Raw genomic sequence first — 26977 nt, forward strand, 5'->3', positions numbered from 1 at the left:
ACATAGGTGGTGAACTCACACACACAGCAAATAACTTTCAGACCGCCACAGACCTTTTCAAAACAATAATTGGCTGATCATGATGTGTTCTTAGGTTGTGGACGCACCACAGAAACCTTGAAGTGCAGAATAGTTCAGATGATTACTTCTACTATGTCCCTCTTCTCTCAGGTGACTCTAACATTGACACTAAGGCTGTGCTTCCACGGGTGTTGAGCTCCTCAGCACAATGATTGTTTTGTTGATCATGTTTTTCATAATGTTTGAATCTGCAGTCCCTCCACGTACACGACAAGGATTCTATGCAACATCACTGTGTCCGATGACTCCAAGTCACTGCTCAATGCTCCTCCCTGCCACACTTTCCCTGCACAACCACATAATTACTCTGCTTACAGCTGCTATACATTTGCTTTACAACCACACAGACACCGAACTCTACCCTGTCCAATTGTAGACAATGCAATTGAAAAATGTAGAGTGTGCAATTGTTTTAAAGGGGGAAACAAAGCATCCATCATTTCTTTTGTCTATCCAGAGAGACCTCAATTGATTTTGGATCACTGCATAGATATGCAGTTAGCTTCATTTTGGCACCGCACACGCTCTGCAGCCCATAGAGGACCTTGGTCTTTGAAATAAAAGCACGTGATTGTTATCTTTCCTTTCAGAGATTTCAATCTAATGGCAGTCATTTTTCACTGGTCTTTGTAAATAACATTTCCAACTGAGTCTTTGTGTAGCCTCATTAACCTTCTCCTTCAAAAGTTTCGAGCTACTTCTTTCCGTCCCGTGTCTTACGATGAGATGATAATAACACTTGAAAAATAGTCCTCTTATCAGCTCCCAGTGTTGAGACGTCTCGGTTAAATAGAACCTTCTGTTTATCATCTTCCCCTACCAGTACATTCAAATAATGTGGCATTTCTCTCTTGTTTTGGATCCTTCTCCCAGGATTTAAACCTAGACAGATGAACAAGAACAACAGCTTTGCTCTCTGGCGCCGAAACACGACGATAATGCCAGATGTAGCCTATTTATGGAGAACAACGCTTTTATAGTTTTACAGTTAGCTTCGCTTGAAAAAATTCTGACAGCTGCCTGCACTTGAGGTGTATACGTTTCGAGGACCTAACATTTGCATCATTTGCATCTCTGTCACTGTGTATGGCCTCTTGTTTTGTTTTTGTTTTTTTTGTTAAAAAAAAAAAGACCCTGTGAGTTTCCCATGGCCTCAAAGGTACGTCTCAAGGCATCCCAGCCGATTAATAATGTGGAGAAAAGGGCTCTGCAGAGGAGAGATGGCCGGAGCACTGAGCCCAGCTCTTTGGAAACAAAAACAATGCACTTTACAGAACATTCTTGAAACTTTAGAAAGCATGCTTGTTCTCCGCTCTCTCGCAATTTGCATAGCATCAAGGGTCTCGAGCAAAAAGGTAAAAATTAGCAACCCACACAAGCTGCATCTGAAATCTTGGGAGCAGCTGAAGTGCCCTTGCATAGTGGGGGCATTTTGTCCCCCCCCCCCCCCCCCCCATGTGGCAGAGGTCCTGGTATTGAGGCCCCAAGTCATTAATCACCTAGATCTTTTCAGCTGTCAATACATACAAAAAGAAAACCCCCAAACCAAACAATGGTGTCTTCAGTAAAAAAAAGTTTATTTTTAAGCAGGGGCAAATATAGTTCACTAGGGATTATTGTTTATTGTTCTGTCCGGCATAAATCTCAATCTCATACAGAATTCATAAAGAGCTTATTCTTGTCTGAACAACACAGCCATATTGTCAGTAAAAAAACTCCCAGATTTTCCAGGAGTAGTTCTTTTTCAAAGAGATGTGGTCTCTTATACAGTGACTTGCATATAGTACAATACACTTGCAAATGTGGTGGGCAAGTGGTGTCGACGTAGAATCCTGCAACACGAACGATCAGGTATTCAGCTCATCATATTTAATTATGGATATATCTTTGTGACAATGCATTCGAAGGACACAGGGAAATATATTTTGTATTGCTGCAATATCTGACTCACTAATTCCCTGTGTTCGGTAATTGAGCCTCAAAGTACACAGTGACCAAGCCTTTAATCACATTTATATCCACATTGACGTTTGGTAATCCAACTCAATATCTTTAAACCATGTGGTCTCTTAGAATGAGCTGTTTGCAAGGCAATGTCAGTTACATACTTTCATTTTACACTTTCATTTTATGTAATGTTGCACTAGAACAGCAGTTTTATTTTTCCGTCTTCTCTGTTTTACCTTTTTAAACGAGAGAATAATTATACACCAAAACCAATTCTCTTTTAGTATAGTATTAGTTTAAAGAATGTTTCTTTATTTCACCTCAATATTTTGTCCTTCAAGGCAAGAAAATGAAATAGCTGAATGTTAAAAACTCTCTATCCCTGTTGATCTTGTACTCTGTCAGTTGTGGTTTTATGTTTTCCGATTTTAATCATCTCTGCCGGTTCGGTGTAGTCCTAGATTTGTTTGGCTCCTCCGTTTTCAACTGGTGATGATTTGTAACTTATAAACAACACAATTCATGGAAGGACACCTGCCACTTTTACAGATGCTGGAGGCTCCGCGTTTCTATACGGCACATAAAATAGAAAATTTGTGGGAGACTTGCACCGTAAACTTTATAGGTGCAAGATTTGTTGTGCCGTATTTTATTAAATCTAATCCGGGGTTGGTTCTTCGTGTTCTCCCCGTGTGTGCTGAGCCATGCTGCTTGGAAACATGCATTTGCATTTTATATATCTCCACAGTTACTCTGCTTCGTGTTTGTGTGTGTGTGTGTGGATAGTATCAGTGGTGTTTTTTAACAGGAACGAGCACTATACCTCTTTGAATCCTAGTTAATCATGGTTGCAAGTGATTATGTGTTTGCTGATTTGAAAGGTTACATTTGAAAATCAACTCCGCTGTCAAAGACATCTTTTCACACTTCAGGTATCGTAATCTTTTTTGTTTGTGTTTGTCCTCCGCAGAATCACTCAAACTGAACTGGCAGTGTGACCCACATTTGGTGTTGAAAACAGTGAGGAGGCCGCCATGGAAGTGAAGGAACGCAGACCCTACCGCTCGCTCACTGCCCGGCAGGACACAGAGCGCCGGTACACCAGCTCCTCTGCGGACAGCGAGGACGGCAAACCCAACCCCAAATCCTACAGCTCCAGCGAAACACTCAAGGCCTTCGACCATGACTCTAGGATGGCCTACGGGAGCCGCGTCAAGGAAATGGTTCATCACGAAGTGGACGAGTTCAACCGGCAAGGTTGGCCTCAGCTGTGCCAATATTATGAAATACTGTGCCATCATGTCAATAGAAGAGATTGTCATTGATATCAACATGGTATATATATATATAAGTATATACTGGAGCAGGGCTCAACGACATGAGAAAGCCTGTTATCAGGTTAAGGGCACGTTACTGCCTGGTCTCAATATTAGCGTCATTGCTTTTTCACGAAGAGTCTCTGGGTAAATCAATTTCCGTCGCTGCAGAGATCACTCCGCATAGTTTGAGTATTAACAGAGGTGGTCGGGGATTGAACTTAACATGCCAGTGTTGAAAACTGCATGGAGGACATGCATACCTTTACCTGCTCTTTCAAATATATTATTGATCATCAGAGTTTAAACCAGATGTGCTGTCAAGGTAGCCTTATATTAAACTGAAGCAATTTTACTTAAAAAAAAAAAAAACAGTTAATTTTTAATCATAATGGCAGAGTCCATTTGTGGTGCACTGAAGGAAAGAAACAAAAATCCTTGTGTGTCTTTAATTTATTTATTTCATGTTCATCTGTTACGGGATCTAGTGAGATTCTCATATCCCCATGGACTGATTTACAAGTCTCCTGGCTTGCAGTGGTAATTTATGAATACCTTGGTAGAGAAGAAATAGAAGACAGATGTCTCAGTTTTCAAATACAACATTTTAAGACATACAAGCTGTGAATTTGGCGTTTGAAAACTGCTGTTGTTTACGAACAGAAGACTAATGCAAAAAAAAACAGTTGTATTTACTTGCAAGCCCCAAATATGTAGGTTTTTAAGATTCCCCTCTCTGGCGACTCCTCATGGTTGGAACAAGACTCTGATCTGACATCGGGACACTAAGATGAATGTGGTGAAAGCAACAGATGATGCTATAATCACACAACAATCTTGTACATAGTGGCTTAAATACTAAATATACCTGCATCTTCATGTAGCTGCACAGCGATTTCTTGTGGAACCATTGCTTTTAAAATGATGTCTGTTCAAGGTCCTCTCAAGGCCAGGATATTGCTGTCATCTGTTTGTTTTTTCTGTAATGAAGACGGTTCATTATTAGAGCTTTGTATTCATTGTTTTGCTGCAGGGGCAGACTTTTCCCTTCGAAACCTCGGCTTCGGAGAGGCCCTCCCGTCGCACGTAGCCACGTACAGGACTGACCTAGGGATGCCACACCGCGAGTACTCGGTCAGTGTGGGCTCAGATGCAGACACAGAGACGGACGGCATCATGTCGCCGGAGCACGCGGTCAGATTATGGGGCCGCAGCAACACCAAGTCAGGCCGCAGCTCGTGCCTCTCCAGCAGGGCGAACTCCAATCTCACTCTCACTGACACTGAGCACGAGAACACAGAAAACGGTAGGGCACGTTTCTCTTTTACTAGTCCTTATTTATGGCAAGCAGATTTAGTCTTTTTACCAGGTAGATTTGATTTTCATGTCTAAATGGAATAGAGTTGTGTTAATCTTTTCAAGCATGTCCCTGTACACTGATGCAGAATTAAATGCTATATCTTTGAGACAACAAGAAACACAAGGTTGTTGTGCATTATGTTGGTCAATTTGTGGTGCTTTTCACAATGCTAGACCGGAAACCTTAACAGCCGCAAGATGAGTTGCATCTTTTCTGTCTTTCTAAATGTATTGGTGCACTTTGACACCCTGGAACTATTTCAGTCCGACCAAGCTGAAGTTGACATTGTGATTAAGCTTTTTTAATCTCTTTTAGCATTTTCTTTAGTGACGCGATCCTATATGTACATAACATATACCAGGGGTCACTAGTAGGCGGACTGCGGTCCGAGTCCGAACCCAGACAATGTTGTCTCCGGACCCAAAACTATACCCGATAGATAATTGAAAATTATTACATTTTTACGGAACGCTTGTATTTTAACTGGCGTAGCTTTTCTAGCCTTTATGGCACTCAGCATTCCAGGAAACACCGACCAATTACATGCGTTGTAAACCATCTCACGTGATGCTGCTCGGCCAATCAAATATCTGTATTCCGATAAGTGTCGCCCTCGACTCGAGTGCGATATTCACACACACGGGAGAGACGGGGAGAGAGACCCAACAGTCGGAGAGAACGTGAGTCAGAGAAGTTATTTCACATGGCGGGCTCGAAAAAGAGTCTTTAACCAAGAATGGACAGACTCTTATATGTTTATTCTTTCCACGGGCATTTAAAAACCAGTGTCTTATGTTTAGAGACCGTGGAAATTATTAAAAGCGCAATGTAATGCGCCACTACGAGACAAAGCACGAATATTTTGAGCAAATGTACCCACTCACATCTGAAATGAAGGCACAGAAAAATAAACCCAAGAGCCCAATATGATCAGAATCCTAACACAACATTTTTAACTGACCAACAATGATGGTAACAAAGAGGAATAGAGCTGAAACAAGTGGTTCCAATAACCACAGATAAAATCCCTGCACACAATTTTTCTCTTTTTAGAAGATGAGAAGAATATGGATATCTTGGCCTTTTTGATTGACATCACTTCACACCTGAATTAAATTCATTTAAAGCTGCAGGGCAATTCAGTTAAATTCATTTTTTCAAATTCACTTTCTTTTAAGAGTCACATTTTTCAAAAGCTTTCTGTTTTGTATTTTATTTTTTAAATGCGGCCCCTATTTTACTTGAAATGAGAGAAGAATATTTATTTATTATTAGATTATGTATTATTATGAATTCATCCAGTTCAATTTGAAATCTGACAATAAATATTAGATATTTTTTAATTGGACTTTCTTTATTTGATTTGACAAGTTATTGGCTACATACAGATGTTAATACAACTGTTAGGCTACTTCAATACATATGGCACTAAATCATAGCGCAAGTCAGATATTACCGTGATGTTCCGGAACATAGCATGAGGAAATTCTCTCTAAATGGACCTCGCTGAATTTTAATTGAATACCTCTGCCTCTGCTTATGATGGAATAACTGGAATTGTAATTCCTGTTAATTTTGAAGATTTCTTTTACCAAGTTGCTTGTGCACCATTTGATATTTTAATAATAAATAACAATTGAATACATTTGTATATATTTATTTATTTGTTACATTCTGTTTAACATGGTTAAGAAAGCAATGTTTAAATCAAGCCTGATGTTGCCTTACCCATAAGATAGTGATCCCAGTCACTTCCGCCCAGTGAGGAGTACAGCTTATTGATTTAACACTATTGGATCCGCACTCGGTATTGGCCAATACCCAAAGCCCAGGAATCGCTATTGGGACTGAAAATGCTGGATCGCTGCATCTCTCATTTGTTTTCTGAATTTTGCTGAAGAGCAACATGTTTGAGATTTCACTTCTTAAAGAAACATCACTTACCAGTGTTTCAGCACAGCCAGAAAATTTGAATACAATTCCCTCTACTGCTCATCATTCCCCTTGTTGTTGCAGTGTACGTGTGTACTTTGATGGGAAACGGTTTGGCAGGTTTCTTGGTGAAATCATTGCCAGGAAGTGGGAAGCCATATTTATTGAAGTGATCTCTCTGTTGCTTGGCGTGTCTCCTAAGGGCCAGATGAGCCGTTGTGCGCGCTCAGAAGGTCACTTGAGCTCACGGGATATGTGACTATGAACCATGGCAAGTGCCAAAAAATGTCAGCAGAGAATGTAGCAGTTCTGCTGAAAATACTCTCTTTAAAAGTGTAGATCAGTGTGTTATAAAGTCATGATATGATATATGGCAGAAATGCCATTTGGATACTCAGCTCAGTACCCCAAGCGCTTATTTGTCGGCATATCCCTTGGAATGAATTCAGGACAGTTTGGATGCAGTACCTGGTATTTACATTACCCACAATGCCCTTTTGTGTCCATAATGCTTACTCCTTTCTACATTTGTTGACCTGAATTTCTGTCAAAATAAATTATTTTCTCATTTTTTTCTTTGTGACACCGAGGTGCTATGTAGGGAAATTTAAGTTCTGTTTTGCATTATGCAAAGTTTAAACCTAAATCCTACATATTAACTGGCAGATTCATGATACTGTTCCTAGGATACTTCAGAGATAGAGGATCTCATCAAGGGCCTAGCAGCACAATTCTAATTGCCCCAGCACAGACTTGCAAAGAACCTTGTGAATAGCTTTGCATTTCAGAGTGTCTCACATTATGTATTGGCTTCTTATTATAACTGACAGAAATAACTCTTGGAAGTGGAATCCATTTGCCCGAATGACTCAGGGAGAGAACAGGGCATCCCTCTGCTTGATCATCTGAGATACCAGGGGACTAGAATTTGGCTGTATTGTACATAATTAAAGAGAATCTCCTTGGATGGCTGTTCGGGGGTCGGGTACGCTGAAAAGTGTGCAGAGCACCCGTAGCTGCGGCATCGTGCTACATCGGTGAGACCCAATCAAGATTCTAAGTAGCTTTTTATTCAACTCACCCAAGCAGAGAGAGCACTTGTATTCAGCATTTAATTCAGTAATGCCTGATAACATACAATTTATATATGGCAAGTTAATTAAAATCCATGGAGCGGGCGTGCTTGTGTGTGCTCTAATCTCTTTAAATCAACAAACCATTTACTCTGCTTTAATGTATTCAAGCCGCTGGGCAGTTCTCCCCCTCTTCACATGTGACTTACTTGACCCTGCTTTTAATGCATGCAAATAAGCCATAGCCATTTTGGAACAATTTTCTTGATGCTCAAGTGATTCTTAGGCATCGCATAGATGTTATGAATCCTGGCTGATAATGACATGGATGGTATGATAAAATTCATTCCAGCTGTGATGTGATGCTAAAATTAGTTGATGCCTTTATTCTCGGTCTAATCTTCTACATGATTAACAATTGTATTTTTAATTTTATTTCTGGAGTTTTGGAAAAGTAATTCTGTCCAGCACGGATTGTTATTAGATGTGTGTTGTTTGGACATGGCTATAGATGGCTGGCTACATGGGTACTCCATAATAATAATATTAACAATAATACAAATATGTACTTTATTGGTCGCATTAGGAAAATTCATTTTTTCCCCCTCGTTGTCATTTTCTTCTTTAACATACACAACCCTAAAATAAATGCACACACGGGACCTACAGACATGCATTAATGTAGCGAGATGTCGGAGCGATGTATAACAGCGCCTTGAGCATTCATGGGTTCGGTGCCTTGCTAAAGGGCACCTAGGCAGTGCCCAGGAGGTGAACTGCCACCATTCCAGCTACCGGTCCACACCCTGTACCCTGTACCCTCCCCGTCCCCGGGGACTGCTATTACCGTATGCGTATGGGCTGGTAAGCTTTTAAAATGCATCCATGCAGTGTGTACAGGTATGTGTGTCTCCTACCCAGCATGCCTCCAGTCCCTAGGGAGGCCCTTGAGGACACTTCCAGCAGGCAGCAACTGCTGAGTCATTGCACATCCTACAGAGGCTGAACAGCAAGGAGGCCAGCCCGACCTGCTGGGTTTGGGGGAGGGCTGCTGTTCTTGGGGTTTGCCCTATTACAGTTTATCCAGATGTGTACTCTAATCCAAACTTCCCCCCACTGTTGTGGCTGGACTATTATGTTTCAGTAAGCATGAGAATCTGCAGTGGAGATATCCACAAAAAGCCTGCTGAGGGACTGTTGGTAGTCATGTGTTTCATAACCTGAGGAGAAGAAGAATGCGCTAATACCTACACCAGTGGTTCCCAAACTTTTTCTGTCAAGACCCCCTTTGATGATATAGGAACATTGGACGACCCCCCCCCCGCAACCCGACCCCAAATTTTTTCTTGGTTTTTAATGAATTGCATTATAATGCATGAACTGTATAAAATATTTTTATTTCTTTCTAAAATAAGTACATATCACTTCACAGTTTATTCTTCAGTTTGTTTAACTGGGAAAAAAAATAGCAATAATAAAATATATATAAAATAAAAAATATATAAAATAATTTGTAAATACAATTAACTTAATTTCAAACAAAGTGCAAACAACATATACTGTATTTCCTCACATTGAACAGCAGGTTTTCTCAAACAATAAAATAACACAATTATGAACAAGGTGTGCAGGTCTACATGGACCATATTATTTTGTGATCATATTCCTATGTATATTCCTATTCATATATATCAATCAGTGACTGGTGTGGGCTTGCTTTGCTTTACAGATTTTGTCAAAGCGGGGTTGCTGGTTGGAGATAGCTACTCTCAGTTCATTCTCAATGTTCAACTTTGATCTGTATTTGGTCTTCATTGCAGCAACTGCAGAAAACCCTGTTTCACATAAATAGGATGTGGCAAAAGGCAACAGTATGCCCATAGCTCTTTGGCCTAGTAGTGGGTAGTCTTTCTCCACTCCAATCCAAAACACAGCCAGTGAATTGGATGTGAACTGTAGTCTCCTTGTTGAGTCAGATGTCATGTCAATGTACTGCTCTTCCTCTGTGGTACTGAGGTACCTTAGTTTGAGGCGTTGTCGAGGTGGTCGCGTCGCCTGTTGCGGCTGTAACAGAAGTTCCATCGGATTTGCGCTTTAGACCAGTCACAAATCTGTCCATCTTTGTACATACTTCCTTCTCTTATCTTTATCTTTCTCTGTCGCTCCGTATCTTTCTCGCTCTGTGTCGCTGTGTGTCTCTCTCTCTCGCTCTCGCTCTCGCTCTCGCTCTCGCTCTCGCTCTCGCTCTCGCTCTCGCTCTCGCTCTCGCTCTCGCTCTCGCTCTCGCTCTCGCTCTCGCTCTCGCTCTCGCTCTCGCTCTCGCTCTCGCTCTCGCTCTCGCTCTCGCTCTCGCTGGTTTTGCCACAGTCGGTCTGTGACATGAGCCGCTCTGGTGGCGTGGTTGGAACACAGTGCATGTCACGTCGGTTATTTTATATTGTTTTACCGGTGTATGTGTGCGTCTGTGTGTGTGGGTTGGTGATGAAGCCGCGACCCCCCTGTAGTACCACCGCGCCCCCCCTAGGGGTCGCGACCCCCACTTTGGGAACCACTGACCTACACAGTTCCTGTTGATAGAACAGTGCTTGTGTGACTGACACTGGTGTTTTTCTACAAACAAAATGTAATTAGTTTCAGTGGGCAGTTAGTTATGTACTGATTTGGCTTTCACTTACTCAATCCTCTTGGGAGATCTGTTCTGTATTGATTGAGGTATATATATATATATATATATATATATTAGTATGTACTCTTGAGTGCGATTTAGCAATGAAGTTGATCCCTCTGCATAATAGTATTGTTTTATTTAAATATAGTTTTTTAAGGATGGGTTCTTTTATGCCAACGAATGGCAGATACAGTGCGGGTCTTGTGTGATATTACATTTTTGGAGTTATGTTATTTTTTTATTATCGCTCATTACTCAAATCCTGGTTGCTGTAGGCATTGCTTCAGGGCAAAGCCTCTAGGAACTCCAGTGAAATATTCTTGCTAACGTCCCTCCACAGCCTTCCAGTTGCATTTTGATTTTCTCCAGCACACGGCTAGTGGAGGTTTCTGTTGAGATCTCCACACACTTCTAAAATCCCTAAATCAACTTGTATTTTTTTGTCAAATTCATTTGAATTTTGTTAGCACATAGCCTTGACTGTTGGGTTGTGTTACTATTACTACTACAATAGCTCATAATAGTAGTAGTGGTGGTCATGACATGACTTGGCAGAGTGATTTTAACAGAATGTGGCACAAAAGCAGCCGGTAGTGTAAAATGAGCAGCCCTGAGGGCAGACGTGACTCTTGCAAACGTCACAACTGAAGTGTATAAGTCAAAACAGCAAGCAGGGTTGCAGGTATTGAACAGATCCATCCATGCCTTCAAAGTACTCAATAAAATCTTAATTTCTCTCTTTTTTTATAAGCCAGCGGTAAACTTAATGAGATATAAAATGTAAATATAGAATATTATGATTGTCCATGCTAATCACATCACCGTGTCTTTATCACACCAAGCAAGTATTGCAACAAAACACCTTTTGAGGTTCGTCCACCGACTAATGATAAAAAAAAAAAAAAGACTTAAAGATGAATGATAGTCGGGTCCTTTAATTTAATTCTGTTTCTTGTTCTGCATGATTAAGTACGAGTCATCAATCAGCATTTTTACCTTCAAAGCACAGTGGCTGATGTGCTGATGTGATCATGCTTTTAGCTGGTGTAGGAGCAGTATTCATTGATGTTGAGCTGTCAGATGAAAAGTCAAGTCTTTTCATGTGGTTTCACCATGCACAGCCTATTTTATGCGTCTCCATACAGATTTGTTTACTGCTGTCGAGATGAGAGTTTTTTTTTCTTTCTTTATTGCGGCTTATAACCATACATGTTCATATTGAGATATGAAGTGCATTAGTATTATTCAGATTGTATAATCTTAATGAAGCTGGTCTGCTATGTACATAATTACACAAATCCAAATGAATTATGAATAATGGCTTCAACTAACCACTAAAACAAATAAACTAGAGCTTCTGCAATTTCTTCAATCTTCTTTCCTCTCTTCTTTGGTTCAACCTCTAGTACTATTTGGACTAGAAGTAAAAAAAATAATAACAAAAAAAGAAAGTAAGTGCAAACTCGTCAGTTACAAGGATTAATGCCCTTGCCACCTGTATCAGATACTTGTTGAAGTCTTTAACCTGTTGAAAGATTGAGGCGCTCAGTGACTGAATCTTTGAACATAGCACGACTCTCTATGAGGGACAGGTGTTCCTCGTAGGAACGTGACGCAGCCCCAAAAGGCCGAGGGGCTTTGAACGGCGAGATCTCTCGCCGATTTGAATTTGAGCGGGGGGAGTACGTCAGCCCGTCCCCTGACCGTGTTGATAGTGATTGAAAGAACATTTGTTCAGTTCTTGTTATTCTTGGCCCCCGAGCAACATTTCCCTTGCATAGGAGAGCTTCAACCGTGCTTGAGGGTGATCGATCGATCTATTTATTAGGCTATAAGGAATTTAATTATATTAATGGTCCATTTTCTCTTTTAGCAAACGCTCCTAATTTCAGATAACTCTGTAAATGACCAGCATAAACATGATGAGGGCCACCAGTGTGTCAATGAGCGTGTGGTCAAGATAATTGTAAATTAGCATAATTAACATCCCAATAATTCCTTGTAAGGCTTTGGGTCCTGCAACATATTTCTCATATTGAAGTCCATAAAGCAATGTCAATCATTTCTAACAGCATCAGCAGCGGAATTAAGAGACCAGCTGAAGCCTAAGAATGAGGGAAAATAACAAGTGCTGTTAATGCCGTGTCACCTATAGGTCGTAGTGTCACTGACATAAACAAAGAAAATGGTGCGATATGAAAAAGGTCTCGCCAAAGCAAGGCCATCGATGACCGCAACAGTAGAGGGTCAAGTGATGCAGTTTGAGATGTTCGTAATGATATTGTAGTGTTATCCAATAGCACCAATAGCAAGTATAAATGGTGATGTCGTTATGTGAATTAATTTACAATTATAATAGCCTATAATGCGATTTGCAGAGTCAAACAGGATTATGTCAAGATAATTAGGACGTTTCATTTTATGGGGTTTTTCAAACTCAAAATTGCTTCAAAGTAATGCAATGAACAATGAATTAGTGAAAAACTCAACTAATGACACATGACTCCTACAACAGGTCTGGACGACTAGTATTCAAAATGCAATAGGTGAATGCAACAAGTTCTCCGAAATCACCGGTACAAGGTCCGTTGAGTCCGAACGACTCTGTTGCTATGAGTGGTTCAGTGTTTTATACCAGCACTACCACAGTCCTGTATGACCAATCAATGTTTGAGATATCTTTGATCGTAATCCACTGGACTAGGATGAGTTACGATGAATGAAAGTAATGAGTCACCATAGAAATGTCCCCCCCCCCCCCCCCCCCCTGCATAATTATTACTCATGCTTTCTAAAAGTAACCCCAGAACAAGAAGCATTATTTTACACATGATACACAAACTGTGCACCTCAATCTTGCACCTCATAGACTGCGCATGCTGAAATACGGATGCTGGTGGCCACGCCCTCCTGCAGTGAATAAGCAAACGCCTTTGATGCCCACTCCACACTTAAAATGTGTTTTTATCTTTGAACCAATTCCCCAGAGCGCCGCCACCGTATTGGGAGCCTTTTGGGTTGAAGAGAAATCAGACTTCCAATTAGACAAGACGTTTCCTGTATTAGAGGGCTGGATTCATTAGAGCATGTTTTACAGCAGTGTGGTGGGACCACAGAGATGGGGTTTCCTATTGTGACCTTGGAGTAGAAGTAGCATATTTGCACATGTGCTCACACACACACACACACACAACAAGGCATATGTGCAAATAAGGAATACACATTTCACATTGGCAGGAAAATCAATTATCATATGTGAAAGCAATATTGTCATCAGGTTTGTCTGGTTTTTGTTTAATATATAATTGACAAAAAATCCGAAGAACAGCAGGCATGTTATTAGTCTTTTTTATTTTAATGATGTTTTTGATATGGTCAGTAAAGCCTCTCTTGTTTTAACCAGTACAGTTTTTATACAGAAGCATTTAATGGTTAACATAAAACAGTTTCATGGGATTATTTTAGTAAATGAAATAATCCTGAATTTATAATAGCATGGCATGGAATTTACCGTACATCCCAGTGGACTGTAGCTGTGCACACATTGAAATTTAACAATCATATAATTAGATGAGGTTATTTTGAGTGCGATGGCTTACCTTGAATCTTTTAACAGACCATGTTGAGGGATTGTTTTTATCTGCCCTGCAGGCTTTTACTTTTGATCGCACTCCTGGCTTGTAATTGTCTGTGTGCTACAGAATATTCTGTAAGATCAGTCTATTTAATGTCAGTACTTACAGTAACATCTTATCTGCTTGTGTCTTCCTGTACATGTTGCAGGTAGAAAAATTGACGAGAGACAAGAAAGAGGCAGATTGAGAATGTATAATGTATTTTAAAACAGGTCTTCATAACACGGCATTAGAATTAAAAGTATTTCATTAAATAATTATTTTAGGTATTCCTACATTCGATCTTAAAATATAGCTTTCTTTTCTTTGTCACAGCCAATTATATTACATTCACAGTGTTGCTTTCAATTAGAAATAACTCCTGTATGCAATGTTTCAGGGTGCTTGTTCAAAGAATCAAGATCTAAGGAACTGAAAGAGTACGAGCTATTTATACAGATAATATATGCCTTTCTTTGACAAATATCTTTGTATTTGCAAAGTTTTGAAATATGCGACACATGTGTGTAGAATATTGTGTTTGAGAGGACCACAGGAACAATTATACCATTTATTCAGTTCGTAATGGTAATTACATCAGTCTTCTTGTGAAACAGAAACATAATCGCTTTTGTTAAACATTGGTATTTTGATGCTTCATTGCCGCTTGACATCTGCGATCGAGACACGGAGACTGTGATCATTGGCTGCAGGGGACAGCGTTTCCTGTAATATTGGGATCTGTAATTTTGTAACCACATCGAGCACAACATGCAAGCTCGTTCTGAAACGGTCACAGGCGTGTCAGCAGCAGAATATCAGGCGAAATGATGCTTCAAAGAAATCGCGAGTGATTTCCCAGCACACAGCCGTGGTTATTTCCGCCCTCAGTATTTCTTGTGAAGTTATTTATTTGTTTACTTTTTTGGCAGAGTCTCCGCTCAGATCACGGATTAGTAGAGATATTCTCTGGCTCATTTGGGTTTTAGAGGCCCTTGTGGACAGTTTTGGTCCGTTATCTGTGGACTTGCATACCCGCTCCCTGCCAGTGCCTCTGACAGTCTAAACCAACAGCACATCGGGGCCCATCTTACCACCAGGGCTCAGGGGCCTTGCTACAGCTCAAAGCACGACATGGCGCGGGATGAGCCCTTTGTGGGGGATCATCCTTATCCAGTCTTACGACTTCTGTCCCTCTCTTAGCAATATTCATCTAGCATACAACTATCTGTGCTCATGTTGTATTTATTAGTTCCAGGAAATACACTCCCTGCTTAGAATGGGATACAAATAGCAAGGCAGTGATTTAATATTCTGGATCCCTATCGGTGCATATACTGACCATATTGAACAGATTTAGTAAATACAATGTCAACAAGTTTTTGTTATATAATTGGAAAAAGTTGTTTTACCGACCTAACAACAATATAAAGCACATTTTCTCAAACTTAAGAAAAAGACAGTTGGTGAATGAACACTTCCACAAGTTATATCTATGAAGTGTTGTATGGTTAGAGTCCAATCAGTTCCGTCCAGTAAGGTAAACATATTTCTAATTTAAAAAGAAAAAAAGAACACTGGTATCAGGTCAAGATTGGCCTCTAGCCTGACCACAAAAAGTGTAATTGGTCTCTAGATGCAGGTTTGTTGCACTCATTTCTGCCCTCATACATTCAATTGAGCATACTTCACCAAAAGAAAAGTTCTATCTTGTCTGTTCTATCGTATCACATCTTTATAATTTTAAATATTGTACACCAGTATCTTGCAACAAAATTCCAGCTCAGAACAACCAGTAATCTCTAGTGAAAGCAATTAGCGGTTGTTATTGATGCCGAGGAAGCAGAGATCATACCGTGCTGTTGCCCTAGTACGAGCTAGAAATAATTAAACTTCCATGCTGAGATTTCCCTCATTACCGGTCACCTCTGATATGTCTAAGTCTCTGATACAAATTCAGGTACAGAACCTTCGGGTTCGCTCGATTTACAAAAGATACATCATTAAAAGCTGGCTTTGGCTCGGGCTTTTGGCAATGTTTGAACTTTTACATTCTTTTGGGGAATTCTGGAAACATATTTTCTTCATGTGTGTTACATTCATGTGCAGAATGTTTAAACCTGAACAAAAACTCACATAACAAATACCTAAGTCCGAAGTGTGAGTTTGAAAACACAGCACAAGAAAATAGTAATTTTTTTTCTTTAATTTGTACAGCATGGAATACGAGATCGTCCGTGAGCATATAATATACACTACACTATAAACTCTATTATGTGATTAATTATTTTTTTGCTCTTAATCAAAATAACATCAGCATGCTTAAGTGTAGGGGTAATGCCCACAAAAGATTTTCACACATGTTAAGACCCTGCAATTCCAACTCATTGTTGTGCTGAACCGTGCAGGTTCTTCCTGGATTATTCCAGTAAAAGTCACCAGGCACAGTGAAGTTTCACAGCCTGTGCATGTTGAAGAAAATAGCTCGGACATAAGCTTTAGATCTTTTCCCCCCCCTCTGCATTCAGTGGTTCCCCTAAAGTACTGCTAGTCACAAACACTAGTCTTATCTCAGCTGTATGAATGGCCAGCCTCCGCAGCAGGTCACACCGGAGCTGCATTCTCTCTGTCTGCAAACCCCCAAATGCTTGGACCGTGTGAATTACCACATTTTGGCATTGACGCACTTTGAGCTATTTAGACGATTTTGAACTGACTTATTACCAGCTGAGCCCTAATAGTGGTTTACAGCTGGTTGGATGTGTAACAGTTTTAGCTCTTTCATTTCATGCCAATGGGAAGTCCAGGACAGCCAGAAACATTTCCACACGGAGCTGAGGAACGGTTGGCAACCTGAGGCAGTTGTTTTAAAAACGTCAAGTTTTACAACTTAATTCAGGAAATACAAAATAAATTGACTTCTGTGAGTCAGCAGCCTGATAAGATGTTACATCAACAAACATGCATTGGCTGTAAGACACCATTAGGGCTGCAGGATTTTAATCACGATTATTTTGATCAATATTGAGATTACGATTACTGAGCACAATTATTCATTGGTTTCAGTGACAAAACATGTTTTTTCCACTTTCCACATTTAAATTAACAGAGCACTGCTTTCTCTTCTCTGTTGTGCTACATTCCTGCTAAGGTTCAAATATTTGCATCAAAATAAAGAATAAGGCTCTTCTTCATCTGCAGTCCGTGAATTTAAAGCGATATACAGTTTATTACCTGCCGCTAACTCCCCCAAAGTGAAGCTGAGACATCTTGATTGCCCTCTGGTGGCTGGCTGTTAGTTGAGAAGCGAATTTAATTGTGTGAAGCCAAAATCGTAATAGCGATTCCTTTTTCGATGACTTGTGCAGCCCTAGACCCCATAGAGTGGGACTGGTGCATGGTTGGTTCCTGTATTGTGAGGCTTTTACACAGATTAAAGTGAGGATAAAAGCATCTTTTCTTTTCTCGTTTGTCTTCTTTATATTGCTAAATAGCATTCAAAGTCTGAGAGATGACCTTGATTCCCCTAAAGTCCAGAAGTAATTTTAACTTTTACGAAAAATAATTATCTCTGTATATTTCACCTAGCAAGAGGCTTCAGGTTACAGCTTGCGAGTGCGCACCACTAATTGGATACTTGGCTTTTTTCATCCTGGGTCAGACTTTAATTGTTGTGTTATTTTTCAATTGTGCTCACTAGCCGCCCTTGTTATAGATCGTTTTTTTTTTTTTACATCAATATTGCTGGATAGACAGTGAAGGTGCAGCATTGGAGAAAGCAAAGAGGAAAGGGTCTCCTAATCTAATTCCACCTTGGACTCAGTCTGCGATGATATATCTTTTTGTTCAGACTTGAAAAGTCACAATTGCACCGCTATAAAAAGTGATTTGATTAAGGATCCTGTTTTTTTTTCATTCATCCGGTGAACCTTTATTTATACAGGGTGGTCCAGTGAGAGTTGTTGACTGTTGCATGAGCGCCCTGTGTACAAAGGGCAATAAAGCAGAGGTATTACATTTAGAATTTATGGGTGCAAACAAAAAAGAAAAAACGCATCTTTCGAAACATTAAAAAAAAGCAATTCGCATTTTATATGAAAAAGCATAAAGTGGGATACAAATCTGAGTTGTTATGCATCATTCTGCCTTGTTTGCACTGTACACATGCAGGGGAAGTGTCAAAGAATATAGCATGATTCATGACACGATATATCTTTAATTAGTCTCTGATACTCAGCCTATTTAACAAAGAAGCATACAAAAAAGGCATACAATTAAAAAAAGGAAAACGGGTAACAATAGACCCTTTTACAGTTTGTAAACAATGATGATTTTGCATTTTGGCAAGCTATGCAAGGGCATTGACCACCAAAGATCTCTAATGCAACCTAAACACATTGACTTTCCAGCTCCATGTGTTGTCTACAGCGTCCATTTACGTAAGTTACTACGATCAACCACAGCTGAAAGTCACCACTTAATACAGACTTAAATTGGAATATCTGTTGCTTGAAAAAGTCGTGAAAGTTCGTGATCCTAAACGGAATTCTGTAGAAAGCATTCGTCCGCTGATGGGATGTAGATTCTGACAACCGATCGTGCAACAAGCAGACATGTTGATGCTGTTAACTAGTTTTAATTCAATGTTTGAAGCTTGCCAACTAGTCTGGACGTCTGGGGCAAAACAAAACAAAAGCGTGCGTATTGTTGATGGCTTCGTCTGCAGAAGGGTCGACACAACCCGCAGCCAGAGTGCAATGAACAAAGGATTGGAAATGGATCAGGCTTCATACAGCACGCTACGGATCAATTCAAAATTGATCGGCCTCAATCCTGAACCAGCATATCAGCACAGGACATCCAGAATACAACTCATATGCAAAAAGAACCCAAACATCGATACAAATGTATGAATTGGATTGACTGAGGTAAAGAATATCTATATGCGGAGGGATATGTTGTTGAACAGTGTTTTATTGTAAAGTGTAAGTCCAGCAATGGCAAAATATTTATTTGAAATTGGCTTTCTGAATTACCGCTGGTATGACAGAGTATTGAAGGATAGTTTTTTAGTGTTCACATTGTTCCCCATCTACTCCTTCTACCCCAGGCAACTTCTGTTATATTTATCACCTCAGTGGAAATATGAAATTGATATTGGCTTACCTTTTTTGACCAAATATTTGTCACTGCCGCGCTGTGTTGAATGCATACTCACTTCACAAATGTATTTCAGGAAAGAGAATTAAGAGATGCATAGCAATACTAAATCAACATTCCTGTTTCTGTCCAAGTGATGCAGCCAGCCTTATATTACCATTACCGACTCTTTCGACTACTTCTGTTATAAACACACCTTATTCGCCGTGTTGCAAACTCTCGGTGGCTTTCGTTTCACTACGGTATGAATTATATAAGCACTTAGAAACACAAGCCTCTTGACAGCATGTATTTGAGATAACCCTTTGAACTGTCATGCACTCAGTGAGAGCTGCGAGGCACACACACACAAATCAATTCTTTAACACTGACAAACTGTCTGAAATGAAAAACTGTTGGTTTTTATGCGAGCTATCTGGAGAGCATGATGAGAGGGGGAAATAATGTTTAGACTGAAGTTTGCTCCTTCAGCATTAAGAGCTTTGGTGTTTATACAAAACATAGCAAATCTGCACGAATCAAACAAAGGTGGCCTTCTCAGCACTGCTAACATTTTGATTCGGAAAAAAAAGTTTGGAAAATGTGAATATTTCTTTTTTTTTAAGGCAGTGCTTCAGCTCTTTGCTGTCTTTTATTGGGAATGTAGCGGTTTCTTATGGGTATACTTTAGAGTTGTATTAGGCCAGGCCTAGAGTGTGCTGAGAAATGACAGGATGGGGATGCTGCCATCTTTGTTCAGCAAGGCCCCAGGCAAGCCACATGTAGCCCTAATGAGTCGCTTACAATTTCAGGCTCTGCTTGCTCTCAAACACCAAAAGTAAACTTTTGTCTTTTTTTTTTTTTTTCCCCTTCACTATTCGGGGAACTTAAGAGGATTGTGGGGGTCATTATTTATTCATGCCATTGTGTTTATTCACCAGCCTCTGTGTGTTATGGGAGAGGGAATAGAGCAGCTAGTGCAGGCGGAGTAAAAGCTGATAATTATCCACTATTAGCATTGTTTTTTCAGCCATGGTTTAAGTCGGCTCAGTTGATGATCGAGCTATGATAGAGGTCCAGAAACACCCATTTAAAGCAGATTACCATGTGCATGTCTTTGAAGCCTGGAATCCTCTGCGGAGGTCTTACCGAACGGGTGTGGACGCATCTATAAGCCTGTTTTTTCTTTTCTTTTTTTTTTTAGAGAAGATATCTTGTCACAATGTCAGTTATAAAACACTCGCGTTGACCAGGAGATCCTTAGAAACTGCCACGACATGCCCGCAGGATGTTGTTAACAGCAAGAGGTGAGGAGATTGGAACCGTTACTTTTTATCCCAGAACAAAGAAAGCCCCAGGGATGCTTGAATGGGCCTGCATGGAGGGATTTGGCAATGTCAGAACCAACATTGATTCAAAAGACTTGTGAAGTAAAGAGACAGAAATTTGGGCTTGGGTCTCGAAGACTAAGGAGTCTTGAAAATGGATCAATCAGCGATTACTCACGTCTTAAAGAACAGTTAGGAAACCTGTCTTTATTATTGTAGTGCATCAGCTAAAGCTGTCTCGACACGGTTCAGATGGCCTCACAACACTTAAAACGTTGCTGCTGAGTTTTCTATGAAGGTGGCAGTGCAGCAGTAGTACGGTCTCTCCCCAAGAAGAAAAATACATTTCCGTTAGTTTAAGATTTCAATTTCCCATTTCCAGTCTGATTCATTCTTCCGTTTGTCACGGAGAATTACAAACAGCTGTCGTCTTTTGGGCCGGATTGCGGGGCAGACGGTCTCTCCAGCACAGAGAAATAGAGTGAACTGGATGGATGGGAGTGGCAGAAGCCAGGCAGACGGCTGTGTGGGTAGATGATGACTGGGGGAAGGAGTCTGTGCTTATAATCACCCAGAGAAGAAATGTCATCTCTAGTCTCAGCCACTCTGGCCTTCTATTCATCTTCCTGGGTGATACTCTGGAAAGCCACCGGCATTAGTGCTCTGCTGAGCGCTAAGAATTGTGTGCTACTGCTGTTTGTTTTTTTTATCTTAGTTTGATATTTTCCTCCTCCTCCATGCAGAGGAATAGATTAGCACTGAGTGATTACATCCTTTAATGGGTGTAATTTAAAAAGGAGTGTTGGGTAGAGGTTTGATCTATCTGAGGCCTGTGAACATGTTAATAGAAAAAATTTGACAACTGCTTAGTTGATCTAAATCCCCCATTTCCAACTAACGCTACTGCTACCATCCAAACTGTTCTCTAGGCACCACAAGAGCTGTATTAATGACCAGGGTATTTGCGCTTGTTTTCTGGATTTATTCTAACCACCCATTTCTAATTCGGCATTCAATATCTCTTTTAAGAGCGTACAGTAGTTGTAAGTAATGGATGCTGGGTTTAAAGTGCTGATAGAAATGTTGCGGGTCAGCCTTAAATGGAATTGTGCCTTCTGCGGCAATGCTGTTTTATTACACACAAATATAATTTCCATTTTCTCAGTAATGGTCTTGTCTATAAAAAAAAATAAATAAACATTTATGGGTATTTACAATTTGTTTTCAACCTTATTATGCATTATGTTCACTCTCCGTTATGATGCTATTGATTCCTAGCAGGTAAACAGCACTGTCAGAGAGAATTTGATCATTTTTCCGATGTTGGTTCATAAAAGCCCATTTCCCACTTCCTCTTCCAATGTTTCTACCGTTTGTGGATTTCTGCTGTGTATTTTAGGGTAGGGTGTTGGACTATGTGCAGTGTCCTGCAGCATTATTGTTTGCCTGACAAATGAATGCCATTGCATCACCTGGGGACATCCTTGTAATCGTACAGCAGGCATATTTTTTTTAGCATCACCTTGGATCGGTGCGTAAAATCAACAAAGAGCTTGATTTAGCTTTAGTAAAAAGTGAAAAGTAAACATTTTCTAAAGATGACACACGTGTTTACCAGGCAGCTTATCACCGCTGTTTGCTGCATTAGGCTTATGACTTTCTCAAAATCCGTCCCTTCGAGCTTCACACTGTCTCATTTGTTTTGTTTTGTGTTGTGAGATGAGATCACCTATCAAGTCTTAATTTCATAAAAGGCTAGTTATGGCTTGCAGCTGTGCAATACAAAACAATTATGTCAATTTGGGAATCCTAATAACGCTAAAACCAGAATAACCCCATCGTGTTTGTATTGCCTGGAGAGGTCCTATAAGTGTGTAATTATTACCCGAGCGCATACGCCGATAACTTACAAGCACAAAACATGGAAGTGAATAATAAAACTTTAAATTATTTTATACATTTAGGCACTATTATAAGTTTAGCTCATTTTATAGCATCACCTTAGTTGTTGATTACTTGCAGTTTCAACTGCTGTTACTTTGTCCGTCTGATAAACACATGAGTCCATTGCCTTTATTGATCATATGGCCTCAAGTAAAGTGTGAAAAGTCGACCTCCAGCCAAAATTATGGGGAAAAAAATCGAGATTAGAATATACTCATCCTGAATAACGAAACATATATTTTCTAACACTGAGGACACCGTCAGCTTTAGTGGCGCTCTGTTTGTGTGCATACTCGTTTGGCAGAATTGTCAACATAATTTCTCATTGATCAGCTGTAATATCTTCGTCTTTTTTTTTGCATAGTTATCAAACAGCAGAAAAATGAAAGTGATTACATTACCATTAACAGTGCTGAATAGTTTTGACTAAATTTGGTTGGGTACATGCAAATCCCCTCTGTCATTGAAAGTGACCTACAAATCACAGACTCACAGAATGTAGAATATAAAGTAACCAAAACTAATCAGAATGAATTCTACTTTATTTCATAACTTTTAGTTAGGACACAAGTCAAATATAGTCTGTTTGCCGAATAGCCAGGACTATCAGTATCTATATTGTACATTTAATGAACATTTGATTGAAATATTTTTCATAGATAAAACAACCAGCTGGGAACCAGTCACTTAATTAAATACTTGAAAATGCAAGGTGCTAAATGTCCCGTAAATCCAATATCACCTTATTGATTTGCAACATTGCCCATAGTGTCCTTAAACTAATTCAAAGTATACTTTTTATGGTCATGTCACCCAACCATAGCCAGTCTGTCGGTCTGTAAGCCAATATTTACCACATCTTTCATCATGTTACATTGCAAAAAAACATCACTACCGGTGCCTTTGCTTCCTTCAGTCACAAAGACCGTCAGTGACACAGAGGCAGGACTTTCACTGCCATCCCACCCGTCTTTGAAGTTCAATCCAAACCAAGAGCAGCGACATAGTAGGCAAGAGGGCACATTTAATCAGTCATGGCGGAGCTCAAACACTGCCAGTCTGTTAGAAAAATACAACTCAAAAAGGGTATCAAACCTCCTTTCATGGGTTTAGCAGCTCTAAAGCCTTTGTAACAACATCTCTCGGACAACGTGATCCTGATCATGTGTGCATTTGTGTCGCACGGTGTAAACACAGCCCCTAGAGCTGGGCAACAGGGGACAAAGTTGAAACGCTGAAAAAGGAATTGATGATGGCCAGGCAATTTGAAAGCTGTTACATCCAATTAAAGTACCTCGTCGGCCAAAGCACCTTGTAGGCAAATACAACTCAATTAAATGACCATTATTTGTATTTGGTTTGGCATAATTGGCTTGTTTCCAAAACCCAAATGTTCTCTTTTCCCCTTTGAACAGACTTGCAATGCATCCTTAATGCCTCGTAGCATGCCCGCACTACAGTATGAATTAGTTATTATGACTTAGTGTTCAAGTCAGAACTACATGAAAACTCATGGCCCATTTTCACTAAGAACCACAGAGTACACACTGCTTACGATTCATTATGATTATTACCTACCCTGTACAAAATGTGTTTTTGCCCGAACACTTACTTGAGGATCGCATGTAGGATGACATTAACAAGAGGCATGCATTTATAAATAGGTCTCTAACGCTCCAGATGATTCTTTTTTTCTTCCATATACCAGTTTAAAGTGCACAAGATCACAGACGTATGCGTGCCTCTCAAATGAGGCACTGCAGAAGCGACACATACCTGCCGCCTTCAGATGTCTCCAAATAGAGTTAATCAACTGGAAAGGAAGGCCTTCCATACATGAAAGCTGTCATTGCTGACAGATGCTGGTAAGAATCAGACATTAATCTTTAGCGGGCCTTCCTCACATCACTCCCATGATCTTTTTTCTTTCTTTTTTTTAATCTGTGCAATTAAATGTCTGCTGATTAAAGAACGTGTTATGAAAGTGAAGCGAACATAAATGGGGCCGGTCTGATTTAAGGGTTGAAAAGGTACACTTTCACCAGTGTGCCGTTGACTTGGTCTGAGCATGCATGCTGTGGGCGGCATAACAATGTGGTGAATCTTGCACTGCAAAATGCCACAGGTAGGGAATAAAGCCGACTACATTTTAGGATTAACCCTCTCGCGCCACGTACCACGTGCCCACACAAAAATAGATCCGTTAATTTCGCTTCGACCTCCGCATGCAAATACACTAACACGTGTAACTATAAGTACAGGAAAAATCTGAATAAACATTAGAATATTATTATGAGTCTGGCCCTTTTGATGATCGCGGGAACAGTAAGTACAAAATTCAATAGAGTCAATAGGCTGAAAATATGGCAAAAGCTTTAAACATCGTATCTTGGAGCGAATCCCACGCCGCCTACATGGATGACAAAATGTGTGTCAATTACGCAACATTTGACTGATCTGCCAACCTTTCACACACCACTGTACAAATACTACTGCACAACTGTCCAAGTCAGTGTAGTAACACACAGTAGATGTTTGTTTTCCAGTTGTTTGCTTGAGTCATTGTAGAATATTAAGATGTGAATTTAGCTTTAGCTTTGAGAAAAAAAAAATAGAAATGCTGGTGTCTTGATTACGTAAATCCTAAATGCAGGCCGTCACGATATGTGGTAAAATGGAGATTCAACACAATCTGCATTTCACAACGAGAGTAGCGGTGTGATGTTGACACTCGGTCGCCGCTGAGTCATCCCTCTGCGTCCTCTAAGCTTTGTGTGCCACACGGCATCAGTTGATGGTACAGGACAGCCGACGAGATGTTTGTTTTTTTCCCGCCGGTGTTCATCTGCAAATACACTGCATTTTTTATAGATGCTGCCTGCAGCTGTAGCCCTTGAGCAAACAGATAATTCCTGTTGTCACTGCAGCGTCGCACATCTGCTTCACTTTCCTCGGTGTTGTGGGTGTATACTAACATTTAAAAAGGTATTCATAGATTTTATTTTCCAGGTTATGTGTTTGAAGAATGAAAACTTCTCCTTGAACATATATACATGTATGAATTTCTATGTATAGCCTCAGAATTTATAGCAGTGGGAGGCAAAATCAGAAAGATTAGCTCGGTATAGAGACAAAGAGAGAGGGAACTAAAAATCAGGACTCGCCAGATGAAAGATGTTGACTCTTCTTACTCAATTTTCTTTCACTCGACTACATTCTCCCTCGAAATTATATTCTCTATTTACCTGATTTAATTTTTCCCTCCCTCGGGCCTCCTCAAATAAAGGCATTTTCAAACATAAATGTTCATGTGTGTATATAGGCACAGTGATAATGACTGATTCCGCCTCTCTCTCTCCTGCTGAAACTTGATCATTGTGATTGGGGCTCATCGTTTCCAATGCATGATTCTGCACCACAGTCCCTCCAGTAATGATAGCAGTTAGCTTGGGCTTGGATGCGTACATCTTAAACAACCGTGCTGATGTCTCCTCCTGCCTCCACTCGTTAGTCAACACAGGCAGACGCTCGCGGACATGCATACACAGATTGATTAACATAATGCTGTGTTTTCCCGCCGGGGCTTTTGGGACTGTGGTGGGTGGACTTTGGACCCTCCTGCACCCATATGCATCAATCTGGTGCACTTTGAGAGCAAAATTAAGAGGCTAGAATAAAATATTAATCAGCTTATTAACTATGATGTATTATTAAATAGAATATAGCCTAATTATGAAATATATAATGTTTTTAAAATTAGCCCCACCTTTACCAGCTGCAACATTAAAGTGATGATCACATTCACACACTAATTATAATGCGATCATATAGGCCCACCATAAATACGTATATTATTTAAAATGGGCCATTCTGCATAGTGAGTATACTTTTACTCTTGGTACTTAAAGTATATTTCGATGCTAATACTTTTGAAATTACATTTTGAATGCAGGACTTTAACTTGTAACAGAGTATTTTAACCCTGTCCTCAAGTAAATAATTGAATCATAAACACACATTGGTTGTATGAATATGAATGTTGATGACATATCGTCCTGCAACCAAGCAGTCTCCGCACCATCTCAGCAACAGCCAGTGTGCCTGCCCGTCAACACTCACGAGTCTCCTCAAAGTTTTTGAGTACAACAAAGAACACCTACTTGCTTATTTATTGGAAGTTGTAGGCTTGTAAAAAAAGTATTGACGCATAGCTGTCCGCCCACATCCTCATGTTTCTGCTGCTGTTCAGCTTCTGTCTCTCATACCAGCACCTCATACTGTTATCGGTTTTCCCTCGAAAATAAATGTCATTCTTTGAACTGGAGCTTTGATGTGAGGTTTACGTCTCCTGAATTATTCTTGCCTGAACCACTTTTGTTCTGTTTTTTTACAACTGTGGAACTGTAAAGGTATTTCTTGAAATGCATTTTATAAATATGAATCTAATGTAAAAATCTGCAGAATGTAAGATTTCAGAATCAGTAAATCAGTAAATCTTTTTTCTTAGAATTAAAACACTACAGCTGGTTACTTGTTACACCTTTAGTCTCTCACTTTGGATCAGAACATCAGTTA

General features: G+C 40.0%; 1 protein-coding gene across 6 annotated transcripts in view; it reads left to right on the forward strand.

Annotated features, from left to right (window-relative positions):
- Positions 1 to 3062: 3062 nt before the first annotated feature.
- tenm4 (teneurin transmembrane protein 4) overlaps positions 3063 to 26977 on the forward strand; it is a 115554-nt gene continuing 91639 nt past the window's right edge. For 2 of the 6 annotated variants that reach the window (XM_076100847.1, XM_076100848.1), the window contains exons 1-3: positions 3063 to 3285; positions 4378 to 4650; positions 13701 to 13712. In XM_076100847.1, the coding sequence (XP_075956962.1) occupies positions 3063 to 3285; positions 4378 to 4650; positions 13701 to 13712 (508 nt within the window). The remainder of the gene's footprint in view (positions 3286 to 4377; positions 4651 to 13700; positions 13713 to 26977) is intronic. The other 4 variants (XM_076100846.1, XM_076100845.1, XM_076100849.1 and 1 more) reach the window with 2 other exon arrangements.

The sequence above is a fragment of the Anarhichas minor genome, unplaced genomic scaffold, assembly GCF_050575085.1.
Source record: "Anarhichas minor isolate MPS153535 unplaced genomic scaffold, ASM5057508v1 ptg000026l, whole genome shotgun sequence".
Taxonomy (NCBI): domain Eukaryota; kingdom Metazoa; phylum Chordata; class Actinopteri; order Perciformes; family Anarhichadidae; genus Anarhichas; species Anarhichas minor.